Source organism: Aspergillus welwitschiae (assembly GCF_003344945.1).
Source record: "Aspergillus welwitschiae strain CBS 139.54b unplaced genomic scaffold BDQ94scaffold_1, whole genome shotgun sequence".
NCBI classification, from domain to species: Eukaryota; Fungi; Ascomycota; class Eurotiomycetes; order Eurotiales; family Aspergillaceae; genus Aspergillus; species Aspergillus welwitschiae.
In genome coordinates this window covers 205,208-223,879 of record NW_020798695.1, presented here as the reverse complement: position 1 = coordinate 223,879, position 18,672 = coordinate 205,208, and the positions used below count along the sequence as shown (strand labels likewise).

The window sequence follows — 18,672 nt, the reverse complement described above, 5'->3', positions numbered from 1 at the left end:
CAAAATAGCAACCTGCAATCGATCCACCTACTATGTATCTGATAGCAAAATAAGAACAGCGTGCAGTAAGGATTATTGCACAGCCTGAGGACAGGGTTTTCAGCCTTGTATGAAGTTCAACGTGGCAGAGTTGGTTAAACTCGAAGGATCCCGTTGAGCTAGTGAAGGTCCACAATCCCGCTGATGACCCCGATATCTTGCAGTAAAGAAGAGTACAAAATGATCAATTAAGATTCCTGATGATAATAGTAAAAAGGCAATAACGAGCAGGACCCTTACCTTCTTTTATACCTATCTCGAAGACACTTCTTCCTGTCTGTAAACACCGGAGTGTGCGCATCCAGCATTGTCGCGCGCCATCTGAAGCAAGTTTCATGTCGATGACCCCTTTCCTTTAGCATCTTGACGGCTACTGTGCTCAATTCTTCCGCAATTCCTCGTCTGTGGTTTGTTGAAGCAACGCGCGCGGTTCTACAGCCAGTGTTGACCTGATCATTGCCATGGCGAAGGCAAAACATGGGGTGGTTCGAAACAAGTTCCTGCAGTACTAACGACGCGAGCGGTATAGTCTGCAGAAGATTATACAAGGTACATTGTGGCAGAAACGCCTTCAGCATGTTGCGGTCCAATCGTGGGGCGTAAACCGAAACTTCTAATCGCCATGTTGGTTTCAGGAATGGCCCCTTACATGGCAACGTCGAGGATATGGCGCTCTGCGGAGGTGAATGGACCCTGGCTCTAAGCGATTGTGATAAACCATGCCGGTTGTTGCCAATGGGAACGATGTCGATTGCCGCTGCGCTTTCCCAAGACACAGAAGCGGGAAAAGGCATGCGTTATCCTCAAGCAGCTTCTCTGGTTTGGCCACTAGATATCATCGAGGCAGTGCTTTGGCCAAGATGTACTACGCTTTAACGCCCATATGAAACTATGCCTGATAGTGTGCTAGGCGCCTATACACTCCGTATCTAAGGCATGTTCTACCTAGCGCGCTTAGACCACGAAACAATTGTCAGTGCCATTTATTGACTCAAAGCCATGAGCAAATGCCCCCCTCCCGAACGAGATGATCGTTATGGTGACATTTAATGGGGAGAAGGCTGGCCTCGGTAATGAGCAACATGATTGTTCATCACCATTTACCCCGCTCTTCCAGCAAACCTGCTGGCTCGCCATCACATTGCCCTTCAGAGAATACACTACACGACCAGATAAAACTATGACCGTGATATCATCTCCACAGTTAAGCAATCGGCGCCTGGGTGGGCCATACAGTGCCCACATTAAAACGTGATTGGAACATGGGAGATAGGTATCTAAAAACAGCAACACACACCACCTGCTGTGATACTATTCTAGGCGCAATGACAAGGTTGGATCCCTGCACCAATCATTATTCGAATTGCTGATCTCCTGGAACTGAGCCAGCGTATGGGCTGCTCAAATTCTTCTCGTGCATGTTCAGGAAGATGGTGCCTCCAATCATGCGAAGTGTTAAGCGCCGGGGAAGATATTCTTGGCAACTGGCAACTGAGCGGGTACTAAGATTAGATCTACCGCTGTTCTAAGAATATGATCCCTGCTCAGTTTATTTTTGGATTCCATGCACGCTATCTCAACCTCAAGGCTACACCTCCAGTATTTACTGGATCTTAATAGCAATGGGAGTGCTGTGGGAGAGTATTCAGGTTGCTTATAACATGTCTTTCGTTCTGTTTCATCTCATCGCAACCTTGGATTGATCTGAAAATGAACCAAGATCGCCTTCTTACCCCAGCATCAACAGTCCATTGCAACCGCATATACTTAGTCTCAAATGACTATCAAACCCCATACCTCCGCAACTGCAAACCAAAACTGGATCAGCCAATCCAATTGCAGAATTCAAGCGTCGCGCTGATCCGAACCTCGCTCGTATTAACCTGCTAGCAAATCCCCTTCCCTCATCAACCCCCGCCAGCATTTGCAAACCTGAATACCCAGCTGATCTATGGCCGACTAGTCCCTCGTTCCGTCGCACGAATACCCTTAGTGCATAGATCAGGCTTTTACAGCCAGAAGTCTACTATCATTATAGCTTGTTCTATTCTTATCTCTCCCCATGTGGTCCCTTCCGCGCTTATTATTATGTGCTCCAAAGGTGCTGACCGAATCATATCTGGATACTTTTCACTAGTCAAGCAAGCGTCCCTCTCATCCCGCAAAGTCCGGAATCATACTTGCGTGTCATCAACCTAAGTGCAAATCTATCTTCCCATCACACACCCTCATTATCCCTTGTCTCCACTATGAGCGCGCTCTACTCCTGTTGAGGGATATCCCCCGCCTCGATGTTGTTAATTATAGATCATACTATCAATTGAGCGCTTGCATCGACCTCCTGCTCCCCTCCTCTCCTGTCTGGCCTTGTGCCTCAGCTGCATGATTGACTACCTTGTATATCGTTCTTAGTATGTTCGTACGATACTGTATCGTACACACAGGGATTCTTCCTCCATCGGTCCAGTCGGATGCACTCTTCTTCTACCCAGCTATCTAACTACTACTCCATGTTTAATCACACATCTGATCACATCTATTTCTAAAATTGGATCATCTCCCCCTGAAATTGTGTAGGGCGAACTCCATTTCTTGCTCTGGTTGGCGCTTTCATCATGGATGTCGGTTATGACTTGCTCTTCATATCGTCTACTATATTTAGTCCTCGATTCTTTCATCCCCACGAGGATGATCTTCAGTGTGAAGGACGTCCAGCTCATTCCTGTTGTCCTCTACCCCTTGTAGGGCTAACGAGGGGCATATCCGCTTTCATTACATCAACCTTCACTAGTATCTTTGCAGGCCTTCAACTGATTTGATCAGACACGGTCTCACAGAATATCGTACAGACATATGCCCGCCATGCGTACCCCTCATCTACTATATATTCACGTGTCAGAAACTCGGCTCGGGAATCATAGCTTGTCTGAAGACACATTTTACTTCAATACTTCAATCACTGTCCAGCATAGGCCGGCAGAGTTTCCTAGTTTTTACATTCCTGCATACATCATACCTCGTCCATTCTACATAATTTGCCCTGTCGTTGGTATGGGTAACATGCTTCTTCATAATAAAAATGCTAAGCGGTCCCACTTTACCACTTCAGCCTTTCTTCTCGAGCGTAAACATAGATTTATCCTCAGACGGTGTCGTGTCTACACCTTGTCCAACTACTCTAACACATCCCGAGCGTCCATCTCAAGGTAGTCCCAGCACAAAAATGCCTTTAGGATCCCACACACCTTTCGCACCGGGCCAATCGTAGATTCCAATTGCAATGGCCCATTACACCTAACTGGTGAAGCAGTACCCTATCGAGTCACATCAACCGGCTCATCTCAGCCCAAAATAAACCCAATTTTTTTTACAGACCAAGAAGAACATTCAAGCCAATCAATAGGAGAATTTTCAAGTGATTTACCCCGCCGTCAGCAACTCGAATCTGCCTCCCATAACTCCTCAACACAACCATCTCAAATACCCAACCACCTTATCTACACCCCTTCCCGCTCCTCCCTCCTTCTGCTCATCCACTACCCTTACCCATACCTCAAATAATGCTTATAACCCCTAGGAGACTCCATGACCACGTCACTTGTAGCCATACCCCTCTAATGTCAAACCATAACCCACTTTATCTCTCTCACCCAGCATAACCCAAGAAACTCAAGTCATCCATTTCATCCCATCTACATCATTCAACAGCACGCAACAACCCTTGTAATCTTCTCATTCATCAAATACTACACATTATCTATCACATCAAACACACCCCCCAACACCCCTCCCCCCCCAACTCTCACTTCTACCTGCATCCTACTAACTCAATCCATCCATCGATCTTCTCAATCATACCTACCCTACTTACCACCTCATCTCCACCAATCATATCCAATCTGATTACCCATTCCAACACATCACAGAGCGCATATTATCTCATCCACGCTTTCGCGTGGATAATAACCTCATCAGAACAAGACAATGGAAGGTGATTGATGCAATATACCTATACTTCTACAACAACAGGTAGTCAGGAAAAGTACATTGACCGAGACAGGGAAAAAGTTAATGCCATTTTTATGTTGACCGAAGTAACCAGCTTATGGAGTGTGCGCGTGTGCTGGGAAAGCAGTCATCCATCATTGAAATGTATCTGGACATTAGAGAGTATTGCTACATATAGATATATTTTAGATTTGCCATTATGATGTCAGAATTATAGGCCCCTATATTGATTAGTGAGCGTCCAGATCTCATTTAGTCGAGTCATGATGTGCAGAGTAGACGCTGCTCTGCGGGCAAGTCCACTACTGGGGCAATTGACTGGTGAGCATGACTCTTATGCTAATCAAGTGGGATTCTGACTACAGCACAAGCAAGAACTTTAAAACTCAGATGCATCGCCCGATTATTCAATTGAGAGTAGACTAGTACAAAAACGTCATGAATGCCACCCATATCCCAAGAGCCGTAAATCATTCAAATCCAACCCATATACCAACAGCCTATTAGTTAATACCGGGACCTGCTATATACATAAGGTCCCACTAGATGTACAAGGAAACAATCAAAAATAATCAAACCGTGGTATCATGTCGCACAGTCGTGGTGAACAGAGTGGTATCATAATCGAGAAGATGAAAAAGCGATGAAATCGAAAGGAACGCATCGAGGGACTTGAACCGCATCCGAGATGAAAGAAAAAAAAAGATCAGCTGAAAGAGTCGTCACATTTACTCTTCAGTCAACGCGTCATCTCCAGTCTCGCGCCATTCCTTGGATCGTTCGGTCAGGCGTCGCACACCGGCCACACGCTGGGCCCAGTGTGCCTCAGACGGCGATCGGAAAGTATAGGCCCTTTGCGAGGAGATCACGCCGATGCCTTGTAACACCGCCTTGCGAGAGTCTCTGGAGAATACCGCAGGATGGTTGATCCATTCCAGCGCCGACTGCAGGTCTGCGTCCAATGCCGTCATGGTCTGACCATCGACTGCAGACACAGAAGTGATGGTCGCCGTGTCCGAAGCCGCCGACGAGTGGCCGTCGAACATAGACGACTTGGGTGAAGAAGAGGTAGGAGTGTCTGCTCGGCTACCGGAGTCGCTGGTACCCGCTGGCCTGGGGCCGGGGGGTAGAGGAGGAAGACCACCCTTGCCCAGGCCCTTCAGGATACTGCGAGTCTCGGTCAACAAGTGCTGCGCGCGGTCATGCTGCCCACGGGACACCAAGGTCAAGGCCCGCGTCAGCATGTCGGACGTCAGAAGCTCCATGCGTCGTTGAACGATGGATGGATGAGGAGGGATGGGTGGGCTAGACGGACGACCAGGTTTAGCCTTCGGGTTAGGTGGAAGCATAGTAATGGCCAAAAGCGACGGTCGCGGAGAATGAGTGAGATGGCCTTCCCGCAGGAAGTCGCCATAGGTCAGATCTGCCTGGATCAGAGGAACCTCCTCAACGCTTGCCACGCGTTGATCATCACCATCAGACATACCCCCCAGTGCCTCTAGTCCTGACACCAGGCTCTCCCAGGCATCTTGAGGCGTAAGGTCTTGCGTGGAGTTGTCAGGAGGGATAACAAGCTGGACCAGAACGTCACGCTTGTCGCCAAAGCGCAAGTCTCCAAGAGCTGCCTCCGCATCACGGCCAGTAGCCCGTTTTGTTGTATGCAGTGCTCCACTGATCTTCACGAACTTGGCAGGAGAGCCCTCTGGCAGACGAAGCTTTAGCTTCACGTTCTGGTGGGAGGTAGTCTGCAGTGCACCCAAACAACCAGCGACACACTCCCGAAGCATCATCCAGTCCTTCACATAGACGTATGAGCCTTTGGTCCGAGTAGAGAGTTCGATAATAGTGTCCGGTTTGTGGGTTAATCCAAGGCCGAAGGAATGAATATTAACCCTGCAGGCAATCAGTAAATCGTCGGTTGAGCTTAGAAATGAGGATGACTTACTTGGCAGCTTCAGCCCTGGACACAACGAAATCGACGCTATCGGGATCGGAGGTGGAAGTATCACTAATTAGAAGGATGGTAGAGATGGGATTCGACGACTTCCGTTGCATGAGCAAGTCCATAGCCACGTTAGCACCCTCGACCACATCTGCACGCAGACTCTTCTGTCCGACAGGTCTGATGGACTCAAGGATCTTGGGCCATCCACCCCAGGACTTTGTAGTCATTCCCACTATTGGGACGCCTCCACTGCTCGAACCGAACGTCACCAGTCCCATACGGTCGCGAGGGCCAAGGCTTTGTACGAGGAACCTGAGCGCATCCCGAAGGAGCGTGATCTTCAATCCTTGCATGGAAGAAGAAACTGGAATCACGACTACAAGGTCGAGGGGTATATGGATAGATGGCGCTGGGCTCTCGGTGCCCATGTTCGTGTAGTCGGTAATAGCCGTGTTGATTGATCGGGCTGCTCCGTAAGACGAGTTGATCGAGGCCTGGCGTCTGATAGGATTGTTCCGGTATTCCTCCTCCTCTGCGCCAGAATTGTCATAGTCGTAATCGTTGTGCGGAGACGTGCTCTCCATGGGATGAAGGTCGAGGAGGGAACGGCGCCAGAGCTCTAACTGGCTGCGGTTCGGGAAACGAAGGTAGAAGCAGGGAAGCTCACTGACAGACAGGTTCAGTGCAAGGATAGGCTCGTCTGCGGCAGCTTCCATGCTGTTGAGGTGCTTCTTGATGAGAATAGAGCCCTTCAGTGTGCACCGGGTTGGCTTCGGCTTAGACTGATCATCGTCATATGAACGGCGCTGGGTGTTCTTCTTCTCCTTGACGCAGATAAGCATTTCTCCGAAGAGATAGCATTCCAGTTCCTGCCAGGATGTACGATCCTTTCCCACACTCATGTGGCCGTGCAAGCGGAGCTTTCCAAACCTGAGTTTCCGTCAGCGTTGCGATTTTGTAACGGCCACATTGAGCCACCTACCGGTTGAATTCTAGGCCGTGCCAGTTGTCCACCTTGTTCCGCAGATCCTCTGCCAGATCGTCCAGGTTCTCCTGGCTTTCATGAGGAATTGGTTTTGGCTCCTGGTTCGGGGGGAAACGCATTGCGCCGTAAGGTTCGTCTTGGGGCTGATCTTTGCCATTCGCAGTAAGGTCGCTTGCATCGGGCTGCCAGCTGCCCTCGGGCACTTCTACCGTTATCAGGCACGTTAAAGACTGCTGCTGGCGTGAGCGATTAAGCGTCGGGAACTCGCTGCGGATAGTCACCGTTGGCGCCGGGATGGGATTCTTCGTGACAGCGGGACGGGGGCTGAGGTCAGACTCCATAGCTTGCACGTCATAATCATGGCGTCTTCCATTGGCGGCATGCTGATGCGACTCATTGTAATCGGATGAACCAGCAACACTTCCGTTCCGCGAGTGGTGTTGGCGGGAACCCATGGTCAGACGTTCGACCCGTTCGCGGTGGCTGCTATTGTCGCGGCTGTCACGTCTGACGTAAGTATCCCGACTGTCACGGTTAAGGGGCCGGCTTCCTGCATGACTTCCAGCATCACTGGGCCGTCGTGCTTGAGCTGGGACAGGTTCCCAGGGAGGAAGATTAGACATGCCACTTCGATGAGTCGCAGCATCGCTAGTCACAGAGCGGACAATATTGCTGAGTTTCTCTGTATGCGGTAATGATCAGCACAGCCGTTCTTCCGATCCCTGCAAGGGAGAGAACACCTACCGAGATCCAGCATATTTCCCCCACGGCTAGTATCAAGCCCTAACGGCGCATCGCATGTTGGGCAGTACTGGCCCTCGAATTCGCGAATATATTCATAAAAGCAGGCTTCATGTGAGACATGAGTGCAGGAGAATTGGAGAACACGTTCACCGCGCAAGGTATGTTCCAGTGGCTCGTCGCAGATGGCGCACTCAGTGCCGACGAACGTTCTGTCTCTCCGCGTCCGAGTGCGGTCAACATCCATTAAGCCCGCCATTGGCCTGCCTGACCTGGAGTTGAAGGACACGCGCGACGAGTTGTGGGAATCAGACGGCCAGCCGGAGTCTTGTTGGCTGGAATAGACGGAGTTGTTTGTGGCAGAGGGAGCGCGAGACCGGGCAGTATGAGCAGAGTAACCGGTTTCAGGGCGCTCTAGAGGTATATAGGTAAAGGTTCGGGGTGGCGGAGGTGGCGAACGAGATTTGGAATTAGAAAAGAAGTCTGCCAATATATTGGATTTGTCACGGTCAGTGGGGATGAAGTGAGAGGGAAGGCCAGGTGAAGAGCAGAGGCCAAGACGGACGACGGCAAAGACAAGGCAATGCGATGCAGTCGTCTCACATAACACCAGTGTAGGAGGTTTGAGAAATGAGTCAACGTTTTCTAATTCACGTGCTGGCCCCGAGGAGGGTATAGCAATGAATGAACTGTAAATGGACAAAGGACAATAAAAGGTGCTGAGAGCTCAAGAAGGAAACGAACGAGGGAGCAGCTCCAGCAAGAAAAAAGAGGAGAGACAGTAAGAGAAAGAGAGATAAGGAGGGAAAAGGAGAGTGGATGGCAGACAGCAACCAGAAGAAACAGACAGAAAGGCAAAAAGTGTAAATGATAACCAGAATAAGAAGGACAATAATAATATAAGATTCAGCAGCCGAAAGTTAAGAAGAATCAAGAGTAACACTAGTACGAGACACTATACTTACGGAGCGGAGACTTCTTTTTAGGACGAGCAGTGCTGCCACGCTCGGATGTGTGAGGGCCAGAATCGTCATTCCCAGACGTGAAATCCGATCTGGGAGAGGGCCGATGTTTCCACATGGACCACGGCAAAAGAAGCTCCTGACGGATCAGGAGGACGACAGGATCAGGAAGGAGGAGGTTTTGAACTTTTGAAGAAAACAAGTAGGAGGATTTACTATTTAGGGGTGCCAAGTGGGGGGGGTCAAGACGTAGTGGGGGTTGAACCTGAGAGAAACGCCCCGAGGATGGATGAGATTGACCAAGGGTGGAGGAGGATGAGTGGCTGCAGTGAGATTCACCAACAAAAAGGTTGGTTGGCCACGCGTGAGACTGGGAAGGAGGAGGGAACGAAAGGGAGGGTGTGTGTGAAGATGACGAGAATCTGGGAGAGGAGAGAGAAAGGAGAAGGCGGAACAGGAAAAGATGGAGATATCGCACTGGTGCGAACAATTTTACGACGGCGTCCGAGCCGGTTCAGCGAGGCCGTTGATAGTCGCTGGGGCGGAGCGATCAGTATTACGAGAAATGGTAATACTAACCTTTTTTTTATTTTTCTGTGTACTATTTTATTTTGTAGTATTTAGTATCCGCTGTTACCTACTGAGTAACCACGGTTACTTTTACTACCACTAGCAAGGACCATTATAAAGGACTATCTACTACTCGCTCAACATACACCAGATATAATCACATTATCCTGGTTTATATCGGGTGCTAAATACTCCATGACCTGTACTCTCTTTTCAAATGGGGTAATTCTTTCGGAACGGTATTGACACAAAAAGCCATCGGCGTATTTTGTGAATTGAAGATTACTGGTATGTAGTGGGGCCATGACCGCCGAGCCATGAATGTTTGGAGCTCACTAAACCACGCAGTGGGGCCGATCCAGGGACTGGATACATTCAGAAGTCTCAAAAGGAACGGAGTCCCGGTACGGGTAAACCTACGGTATCTGAGTACTACCCCTGAAATGCTGGAAATACTTAACCCCCTCGGACTAACGTTTCAGAGAATGAGAGCAAATGTGGTATAGAAGTCACCCTGTTAGGAAGGCGTGAGGTCATCGTGGCTGCACGATGTGGTCAGAAATGAGCTGAGAATTCTCCATGCTAAAGTTGCATCAACTATCCAACAGATATCTAAACTATTAAATTGAGTCTGAATAAACCGGGGGATCCGTCATTTTTCCCATCCCTTGCATCCCTGGTAAAATGGTCCGTCCAGTCAAATGCTTCGATGCTAATGCCCTACACGGAACTTGGACATATCTTTTGCATCAATCTGCTGCCCATTATCGGAGATTTCTTTCATCATTACCGCCGCCATCACTATCAGTCTAGGCCAGCCACACTGAGGCTTTGGACTCTGCAGGCTCCGATGTCCACTGCCGATTATTGAGGGCTGCCTGTCAGCTGTGGATAATGAACGGCGGTTGAGTGGACTACGCCCCTCAATGAATGGCCATGAGCAGCCAAAAAAAAAAAAAAAATACACGTCGAGGTTGGTGGTCTCTATTGATACTCATATATAGCGATCCTCGTTGGACCCGGCAATGGCATCCCGATAGGCTGGTGCTTTTGCACAATCCAGCAACGATTGGCCTTAATTTCGGCACTGGACTGTCGATCCTCGAACGTTTGCTGTCATGACGAGGAAGTAAATCGAGTCCCATCGAAGCGCTGTAGGCTAAGAGCAAGCGGAAACTCCGGTTGGCATGCTTCTCCTGAGCTTGTAGGTCAGTGTTGTTATTCCCCTTTCTCCAGTAGAGAACTGAGTGTCAACCGGATACGTAAGCGGCAAGCGGTACAGCTGCATATCAACGGGATCCCCACCGTGGAAGATTTCCACCCGAAAGGTTAGTTTGTCTGGGCGGGTCGCTCCCTTCCCCTTCCAGCGTTCCTTGGGACTGTACTATACTCGCTTGGGCGTTAGTCCACTCGGTCACAATCGCTATTGAGAGAGCATTGAGTCGCCTTGGGCTTATTAAAAAACCTGGTCCATTTTCGTTCCGGAGAAACGGAGGTAACGGAGAGCGCACCACACGGACAACGGAGCAGCACGTCCTCTGGTTTTTCCATCCACTTATGCGCCAGTGACCACAGAGCGGGGAATCTTCTGAATGATGATCATCAATATGACCGACCATCGTGCTGGCTGCCTGAGGGAAGGTGCGCGCTGAAGTCCAAAAATATGTGCTGTGGAGGAACCGTGGTGCTGGTGGCGGTTCTCCCCACTTGCGCCCGATCGGAACTCGCAGTTCGGTACGGAGTAAGGTAACCAAACACCCAGAGTTACATCGTCTTGTTTCTTCCCGTATCATCAATTGGAGATTACCATGTTGCCAAAACTCTATATTGCACAACACCAGGCAGTCACAATCTAGACAGAGAAAGAGGTTGCCCGCTTGTGCAAATTGTGTTGCCACTACGTTGCACAGCTATAGAATGCCTTGTAAAGCATTGTGCTAAATGTTTTACCCCCGCCCCTAGTGAGGCCTCCCCGACCCTCTGCAGTCTACACTTGAAATCCATGCGACTATTGAACCGGACCCAAGGATTCAGCCCCCAGTCAGCAAGATTCAAGGAAATCCTAGGGGAAAAAAGCAACTCACTGGATCTTACCCTCTGCAACTCTATTTTATGACGACGGATGATCAGCCTAGGGTTCGCGCCGTAGTGGAGGATTCTCTGGTCCAGGCTAAGGAGCATAAGGCTTTCCTGGGGGGGGTGGCCGGACACGACCTCATTCACCGACTGAGGGTTTAGACGTGGGCGATCTGGCTTCTTGACGGGTATCTTTCTCATCTGAACACGGCTGCCATTTCCGAGGTTGCCTCCAAGACCACAGTCGATACGTTTGTCGATGTGGCAATATACTCCTATTTACTAGTCCCTACCGATTAACTAGTCGAAATGACAGACTACCTAGAGACGGGCTTCCACCACGGAGGCGACCTCGGTATATTAGCTTAGTACGCCATACTAAGCGCGTCGTGCACCATCATCATTTCTAGAGCTCTTAAGACTCAAAACTGAGTTAACTGCCTGTCTTTCATCCGATTGGTTGCTTAATCTACTCGATACCATGGTTGGTCCCTCGACACTTGGATACATGGCCCTTTTTCTTCGCTTTTTCCATTATTCTTCTCAACCGTGGAACCGCGATCTGTGGAAGAAGGCAAGCAAAGCTGAGCCAACCACACCGCGATCACGTTCCACAACAATCAATCTTGGGCGCTGTCAGATTCAGATGACGGCACAGTTCGCATGCGCACAGTGGAATTATTTTCACGTACATGGTACCTACAGATCTGAGGACGATCCCACCTCAACTGGCTGTTGAATGTGACTACCCGCATCTGTGTTACCTCAGCAATAAATATAATGATGCAAAATCACATAACTACCCAACATGGCCCCAACAGCACTCACTAGTTTTCAGGAACTATCGCAATGATATGCAGAAGAGTGCATTGGCCCCATAATCATGCACGGGTCTTGGGTCGGTGATGAGAGGCGCCCTCACCTGTCAGTGTTCAAAGCCCCTAGATTAGTATCCTGACTCTCCACTATCATGGCGCTCGACAGGTCAAATATCCGCCTTATGACTTCAACGGCCAGGGTCAAATCTTGGTTATGGGACCAGTCGGACAAAGAACTGATTTGGTACATGTTGTATTGGGTTAATCTAGACTGACGATTTCTGCAAATTGATAGTTAATACGGAGTATTATCCGCTACTCTAACCGGCGCAGTTTAGGTCATGACTACGGGCGCGACCATGCTGGAAAGAGCAATCCCGATCCATTGCAATATCTACAGTAAATTACCACTCGCACCAAGCCATGACGGTGTCTACTACTTAGCTTTTTCATCCTGACTCTCTTCGGCTCCTAAGTGATTGGTAACTGGATCTAGACTAGTTCACTGTATGAAGAATACAGAAATGCTGGGGGCGGGCAGTAATAATATTCTTGTTATCGAATATCTCCCTTGAAACAATCGTGAAACCAGCTCTCCAACATCCAACATTGGGGCAGAACCGCCTTGTCCGCCATGCCTTCCAAGCCCCCTTCCCCTTCCCCTTATGGTCAGGTGGGCCGAATGACACAGAAACACAGACAAAGTACCTATTTACTCCCATCGCCGCAGGCACCTGCGGGATTTGCTTTTAGGTGTGGTCTGATCACACCCGTCCTCATTGTCAGGCAATACGAAGTTAACAAGTAGTAACTACAGTAGATAGATAGATAGACACAGTAGGAAATACTACACAGTAGTGCACCTTTTTCCTTGGAATTCATGCGACTGGTCATGCCCGATGTGCACTGACTTTATGATATGTAAAAAATCCCCCTCAGCCCAGCAGCGCCACTTGCAAGGCAATTTTCATACATTTCTTTTTCTTTTTCTTTTTCTTTTACCTCGATTTCTGCATATGTGTCCAATGACCTGCATCCCTTCAATCAATTAAACCCGCATACAGTAGCTCCTCTCTGCACGGACGCTTCAATTTTCAGCTCCTGCTCCTACTTCGCATTTCCCGGAATGCTCCCGACCCTGAGTGTAGTACTGACTCGTCTTACCCCGAGTCCGGCTCCCGACATATCCAATGCAGCATTGACACCCGCACAGTCCATCCTTTGACGCAAGGTACTTCCTGTTCCCTTTCCCCTCCTGATTTCCCCATACTGTATAGCTTCAATGTCTTCTAAGAAACTAAGCAAGTAGATTCGCCGACGATCTTCCGTAGATAAGTCCATTCCTCCGGCCGTATGATAACCCAGGATCGGGATTGTCGCTGGCCTAACCGTGGTTCGAGCACAAGATAGACTACTATAACCTTGCCGTGCATTTCGGAGTACCCCGTACTAGGTACTTAGTACAGTTATGGACATGTCTGAAAGTGCCAATTCTAAGCATTGATTGGCGGATTCATCTAACCCTATTATTGATTCTGGCTTTCTCACACCAATCAAAATACCTTCATTCTTATGATCCCTGTCTTTGTCAGCGGCATTGGATATAAACCTAACACTATCTCCACTGTGCGGGTTATCGTAAAAACGAGACACGGCAGGGGAAGGGAAAATAAGTACATAGGGTGTAAGTACGTACGTCATTGCTAAAGGAGGGTTTGGGTTTTCGAGACTCGAGTTGTCGGACTAAATTGTTAGACTCGAAGTTATTTTTGATAGATGTTGGGGTTGGATGGTGGTACAATATTCGGGCCCGCTTTCCGTCTAGGGATTTGTTAGCCAAGTACTCTTACTGGGTGAGTGAGTGAGGAGATTTCGCGGAGTTAGTCGCAGAGATGACTTGAATGGGTTAGAGGTTGCTGTCAGGTGTCGATCATGGGCGGATTATCTGGTTAGTTATTGTGTGGTGAGGAATTTTTGGTCAGCACTTTACTTTGGTTTTGGTTTGTGGGATTGTTTACTCTATGTAGAACTCGGTGTCTTTTTGGGGGTATTGTCGTATTCGTCTAGTCTAGATTCCAGGTTCTTATGTTTTGTTCATAATTCCTATCGCCTATTTCGACTGGATAGTGTGTAGCTGGAGATGGTGGTAGGGAATGAAAAGGGCACATGCATTATCGTAGTACTGGACACGTATGCTTGACCATCAGAAATGAATCTGTAACAAAAGTACCCTCTTCCTAGGTGATTTGCTAAATTCACATGCATTGGTTTGAGAAGCTAAGAGGGCATTACCACATTGGTGCTGCTATACTTTCGGAGTGGCCGGTGCTGTCACAGATCTAAGCCATCTAGATGTTCGCAGATACCCTAGTGACTTACTACAGTCTGTGGTTATTGACTTGACTGATTAAGTAGAATATTTTCACTTATTAACCATACATTATTCCAGTAGGACATAGATAATACAATGGATCACGATTCCGCGGCAGATAGTCCAGACATAACCATGGACGGTATGAGCTTCTGCAATGATCTTAATATCTACCAAATTCTTCATTATGCCTCTGACTACACGACTACACAAACCCACGGTAATACAATAATTAAGAGAGAGTATACCATTATGCCATGATACAGAGTAGTAATAAGGCAAGCACATACTCAACAACATATCTTTTTACTATAGCAGAACCAGCATTCTAACCGTGCCAACCTCAACCCCTCACTTTCTTGATATCATATTGGCCTGGCAGCCTGCTATCCATTTCTCCATCAATCAACTCACATACTTCGGTGTATTGATGTCTCTAAAGCTAAGTATATTAGCATCACAAGTCGGGGGTCTCTATCATTCAAACCGCGCAGTTTCCTGCATCTGGACCACATCACACAGCAGTTTCAGCAAGCTGGACATGTTTCCGTAGCTCATACTAAATGGATGATCTCTTTCCGCTCTGATACAGTATGTCACACTACTTTCTCGCAATAACGTCCGCTTGCCCGAGATAATGTCCGCAATTTGTTCCGGGTCGTAGGGGATAAATGAGCCAGCATGACCCACAATATGCTGTGCTCCTATGTATGTAATGCATGTAGGAGATAGGGGGTTTTGAGCTTCCCAATGTACGTGTATATTCAAGAGATGCGTTTGAGAATGTATCAGAGTTGTGGTACGGGCTGGGGCTGTGAATGTTAACAGGATTCATCGTATATGAGGGATCCCAAATAGATATGGAAGAAGTCAAAGTATATTATCTTCGAGATATTTCTTTTTACAGCTCAGTAGATAATGCCTACCTAATTACGGATCGTAAAACCCCTTCATCTTTCGCACTATTGGCATCTATGAAGCCTGGGCATGTCTGGCGCCAAGTCTATGTCTTAGGTAATAGGTAAATTTTGACTTGCAAGAATGTAACATTAGCTGATGACAAGACTTAGCATTAATCTTAGCCTAACTAATCCCTCTGGAGAGGCCCTATGGCCCGTGGGCTGCATAGGATTGGAGAGTGCTATGGTAGTAGTCTCCAGATCTAGGCCACAGTGAGTATGGAACTGACCCCGCAGTCTCCGATAATTAACCTGGGCTATATTCATACACAAATTGTTTCTTACCTCTATTAAAACACTAAATGGAGCCTAATCTCCTTTCATAGCCCAGTGCAGTCATTATTCACTCATTCTCAAATTTCCAGGGCAATAGTAGCCGACTATGGCTCTCCCCGCACGGTACACAAAGACCCAGGCATGCAGGACATAATGTGACACCAACACCACCATGCATGCATAATACCTGCAATAAACATCGATGATGATGTCGTGCAATGCGAATTACAAATTCCCCCCAAGGCTTAGGTGAATCCGTGCTACCCTAACCCATCATACGGCAAAAGGTTGAATACATGCCACTTTTGCTACTTGGTATTTCACCGATACGAGAGAACCAACCATCATGGGTAAGTAACAACGCCATTGTAACATACCAAGACCATTTTCACCCGCTAACCAAACTCTATCAGCAAGAGAAACACCCCACTACAACAAACAGAGTTCACAGCTCCCAGAACACAACAAATGGGAAAATAGCCTCTGTTTTCTAGAACACCCCAGAATGCCATTAGGGTTGGTATCCGAGTCAGAGGGAGAAAAACTATTGTCGGACAGGAGTCCAGAAAAGGCAGTATGTCCTTTTTTCCTTCCGTTTCTCAACTCAATTCCCCTCAATGCTACTATGGGGTCTCTTTTTCACTCTTCGGGGTATGGAAATGAAAACGAACGCAAGTTCCAAAATTACAAATCGCAGTAATATAATCCTGGTAATGTGATCGTGATACCTTCCTACTTTGTGACTTACTTCCTCCTCCCAACACCGCTCCAGTTGGGTCAAGGCCACACACAGGCCATGATCTACACATCTGCATCCATCTCACCCGCTGACCCAAAATCTGGAATTCCGGGTTGAACAACTAATCAACTGGACGGAATGGCCCCCAAGATATACTACGCAATTAAGTTCCCGTGTATGCACCCAGCCCTGCTACGCCTTGCTCTCTCTCTCTCTCTCTCTCCTGATTCTTTCTTCCTTTCTCGGGCTAAGTATTTGACTTACTAAATGGTTACACAGGGAAGCAACTAGTGCCGGTGGGAAGGTCCCCAGTGTGGGAAATCTGGAATTCCATTTCTAGCTCCGTGACGAACCATCTCCGTGCGTAAAGTAATATAGTTACTAATTTGGGTCACCTTCAGCTTATCCACTTTCTCTTGCCACGTTTCGCAAGGGGTCGGTCCCGTCTTGGGCTGAGTTGTGCTGCTGTTGCCGTCTTTCGCTAGGCTGTTGGTCCGTCTATTCTTGTGATGCTCGGGTCTGAGGATTGATCAGTCTACACTATGACTGCATTATAGGCCGATATTGTGCCTATCTTCTAATATCTATGTGAACTAAGTATATATCAGCACTGCCTCCTAGCATTCAGAGTCGTGTTTGTCTGATTCGTTTCTGCGCTGTGCTGTAGTCTTCCGATTCAGTGTTTACTCTTGGAATATGGCGTTTTCGCCCCATGGCAAGTTATTGATGCTGACAGTATGTAGCCAGAACAGGTTCCATGCACACATTTGTTTTGGGGGCGCATCCGTCACTCTTTGCCTCTCACTGCGTTTTATTACTGAAAGTTACACAGTCACATATGTCTTCTCGACACTTCAATCGAGCCCACAACGATCGGAGATCGCGGGCCGTTGATGCTTCGCTACAGTGGGCTCTATCATGATCGCCTCGTTCCGCGCACGGGGCAGTCGAATCGGATCCAAATCCTATATCTCTGCTGGACTCGACTCCGGGTTGTATGACATCAGTTCTAAGCCTGGCCAGCTCCCTCCGTGTGCTAAATTCTCACCAATCGCGTATATGCTAGGGTATCGGCTATCGCGGGAATCCCAAGGCCCTGCAAAGCTCCCGTAGGATTCCTATCGTGGGCTGGATCTTACAAGCGTTCATGCGGATGGAATTCTAGAGGATTAGAATCCTTGCGCGTATATCTGTTGGGTAGTGAATCATTGTCGTTGGCTATCGGCCATCGTGTCAGCCTGTCATGCAGTTTGCTGGCCCGTCGCACATGGCTGAGCAGCACGTGGCGCAACGAACTGGCCCCAGGCTGTGTCTTACAGAACTTGTATTGTAAGTATACCAACTTCGAGATGGCTTTTAAATCTGGGCCCCAACTAACACCGCCATAGTGTAATCGTAGTGAGCGTGGCTTTGGCAGACCCGCATACATGGGGCCAGAATGTATCCATGGCGATGCAGCGTCTGTTTCAAGAATTCTAAGACAAGCGAGGTCGTCTGGAGAGCCCAAAGTCAGTTAAAAGGCTTCGTCTCACCCACAACTGCATTTGGAAGGCAGTGTCAGAAGATAGACACGGTGAGCCAGTGTGCTTATCGGATATAAATCCTAGCTCGGGGATCCATAGTAGTATGCTTCGGACTTTTGTCCGCATGAGATTGATGGCGGCTCCAAAGTGCCGGTGGTCAACTGCTAATGTAACAGCAATCACTTCTGCTGACCAGGAAAATCCTGTTGCTAAGTTTGGGACAGTACAGACAGTGCACATATTAACATGCTATAACATGCTATCACGCATGTCGCCATACTACCTGAGAGGACGTGACCGCCTAAGCTCAGTGAAATGCTGAGACAGGCTCGGAAAGACACGGAACCCAGTTCTGCCTTAAGCTAAGAGTCGGTCTGGCCAGTGATCGGGTGAACAAAGGCCCGATAAACAGCGAGGGAGTGATGTGGTTGGTTGGCCATGGCGATCAGAGGGCCCGTTCGCCGTAACGAGCTCAATGGCGCGATTGACAAGCTCAATTGATGGGAGAAAGATGAGCCTGTGTGTTGATACTGATAGAAGAGAGAGAGACAAAGTGAGAGCGTGCGTGAATCGAGGCCAGTAGAAGAATAAAAGAAGCAGCTGTAGTGAAAAGAAGAGGTGTTTGTGTGGTTTGCAGGGGGCCTACACCGGACGGCCCCG

The 18,672-nt window shown here is 48.4% G+C and overlaps 5 protein-coding genes across 5 annotated transcripts; 1 reads left to right on the top strand and 4 right to left on the bottom strand.

Moving 5' to 3' along the window:
* Positions 1–4,375: 4,375 nt before the first annotated feature.
* Positions 4,376–9,243, bottom strand: BDQ94DRAFT_132235 (vWFA and PH domain-containing RING finger protein). The gene is made up of 5 exons (XM_026764019.1): positions 8,684–9,243; positions 7,722–8,201; positions 6,975–7,659; positions 5,993–6,922; positions 4,376–5,940 (listed from the first exon to the last, which is right to left on the bottom strand). The coding sequence occupies exons 1-5, from the start codon at positions 8,796–8,798 to the stop codon at positions 4,776–4,778; spliced, it is 3,375 nt and encodes a 1,124-aa protein (XP_026632058.1). The 5' UTR covers positions 8,799–9,243; the 3' UTR covers positions 4,376–4,775.
* Positions 9,244–9,648: 405 nt separating this feature from the next.
* Positions 9,649–10,185, top strand: BDQ94DRAFT_132231 (uncharacterized protein). The gene has a single exon (XM_026764018.1). It carries the CDS (start codon positions 9,960–9,962, stop codon positions 10,119–10,121), a length of 162 nt encoding a protein of 53 aa, XP_026632057.1. The 5' UTR covers positions 9,649–9,959; the 3' UTR covers positions 10,122–10,185.
* A 781-nt stretch (positions 10,186–10,966) lies between these two features.
* On the bottom strand, positions 10,967–11,610 carry BDQ94DRAFT_132230 (uncharacterized protein). The gene has a single exon (XM_026764017.1). It carries the CDS (start codon positions 11,525–11,527, stop codon positions 11,096–11,098), a length of 432 nt encoding a protein of 143 aa, XP_026632056.1. The 5' UTR covers positions 11,528–11,610; the 3' UTR covers positions 10,967–11,095.
* A 967-nt stretch (positions 11,611–12,577) lies between these two features.
* Positions 12,578–13,002, bottom strand: BDQ94DRAFT_132225 (uncharacterized protein). The gene has a single exon (XM_026764016.1). The coding sequence runs from the start codon at positions 12,864–12,866 to the stop codon at positions 12,642–12,644; it is 225 nt and encodes a 74-aa protein (XP_026632055.1). The 5' UTR covers positions 12,867–13,002; the 3' UTR covers positions 12,578–12,641.
* A 4,303-nt stretch (positions 13,003–17,305) lies between these two features.
* BDQ94DRAFT_132221 (uncharacterized protein) lies at positions 17,306–18,641 on the bottom strand. Its single transcript, XM_026764015.1, has 2 exons — positions 17,878–18,641; positions 17,306–17,818 (listed from the first exon to the last, which is right to left on the bottom strand). The coding sequence occupies exon 1, from the start codon at positions 18,250–18,252 to the stop codon at positions 17,965–17,967; it is 288 nt and encodes a 95-aa protein (XP_026632054.1). The 5' UTR covers positions 18,253–18,641; the 3' UTR covers positions 17,306–17,818; positions 17,878–17,964.
* Positions 18,642–18,672: the final 31 nt, after the last annotated feature.

Excerpts from the sequence above, each read along its gene's own strand:
- BDQ94DRAFT_132225 (XM_026764016.1), bottom strand. The coding sequence starts at position 12,866 with ATGGGAGTAAATAGGTACTTTGTCTGTGTTTCTGTGTCATTCGGCCCA.
- BDQ94DRAFT_132231 (XM_026764018.1), top strand. The coding sequence starts at position 9,960 with ATGCTAATGCCCTACACGGAACTTGGACATATCTTTTGCATCAATCTG.
- BDQ94DRAFT_132230 (XM_026764017.1), bottom strand. The coding sequence starts at position 11,527 with ATGAGAAAGATACCCGTCAAGAAGCCAGATCGCCCACGTCTAAACCCT.
- BDQ94DRAFT_132235 (XM_026764019.1), bottom strand. The coding sequence starts at position 8,798 with ATGTGGAAACATCGGCCCTCTCCCAGATCGGATTTCACGTCTGGGAAT. Across the intron at positions 6,923-6,974 it reads CACGGCCTAGAATTCAACCG|GTTTGGAAAGCTCCGCTTGC; the intron begins GTAGGTGGCTCA and ends ACGGAAACTCAG. Across the intron at positions 5,941-5,992 it reads TCCAGGGCTGAAGCTGCCAA|GGTTAATATTCATTCCTTCG; the intron begins GTAAGTCATCCT and ends GATTGCCTGCAG.
- BDQ94DRAFT_132221 (XM_026764015.1), bottom strand. The coding sequence starts at position 18,252 with ATGTGCACTGTCTGTACTGTCCCAAACTTAGCAACAGGATTTTCCTGG.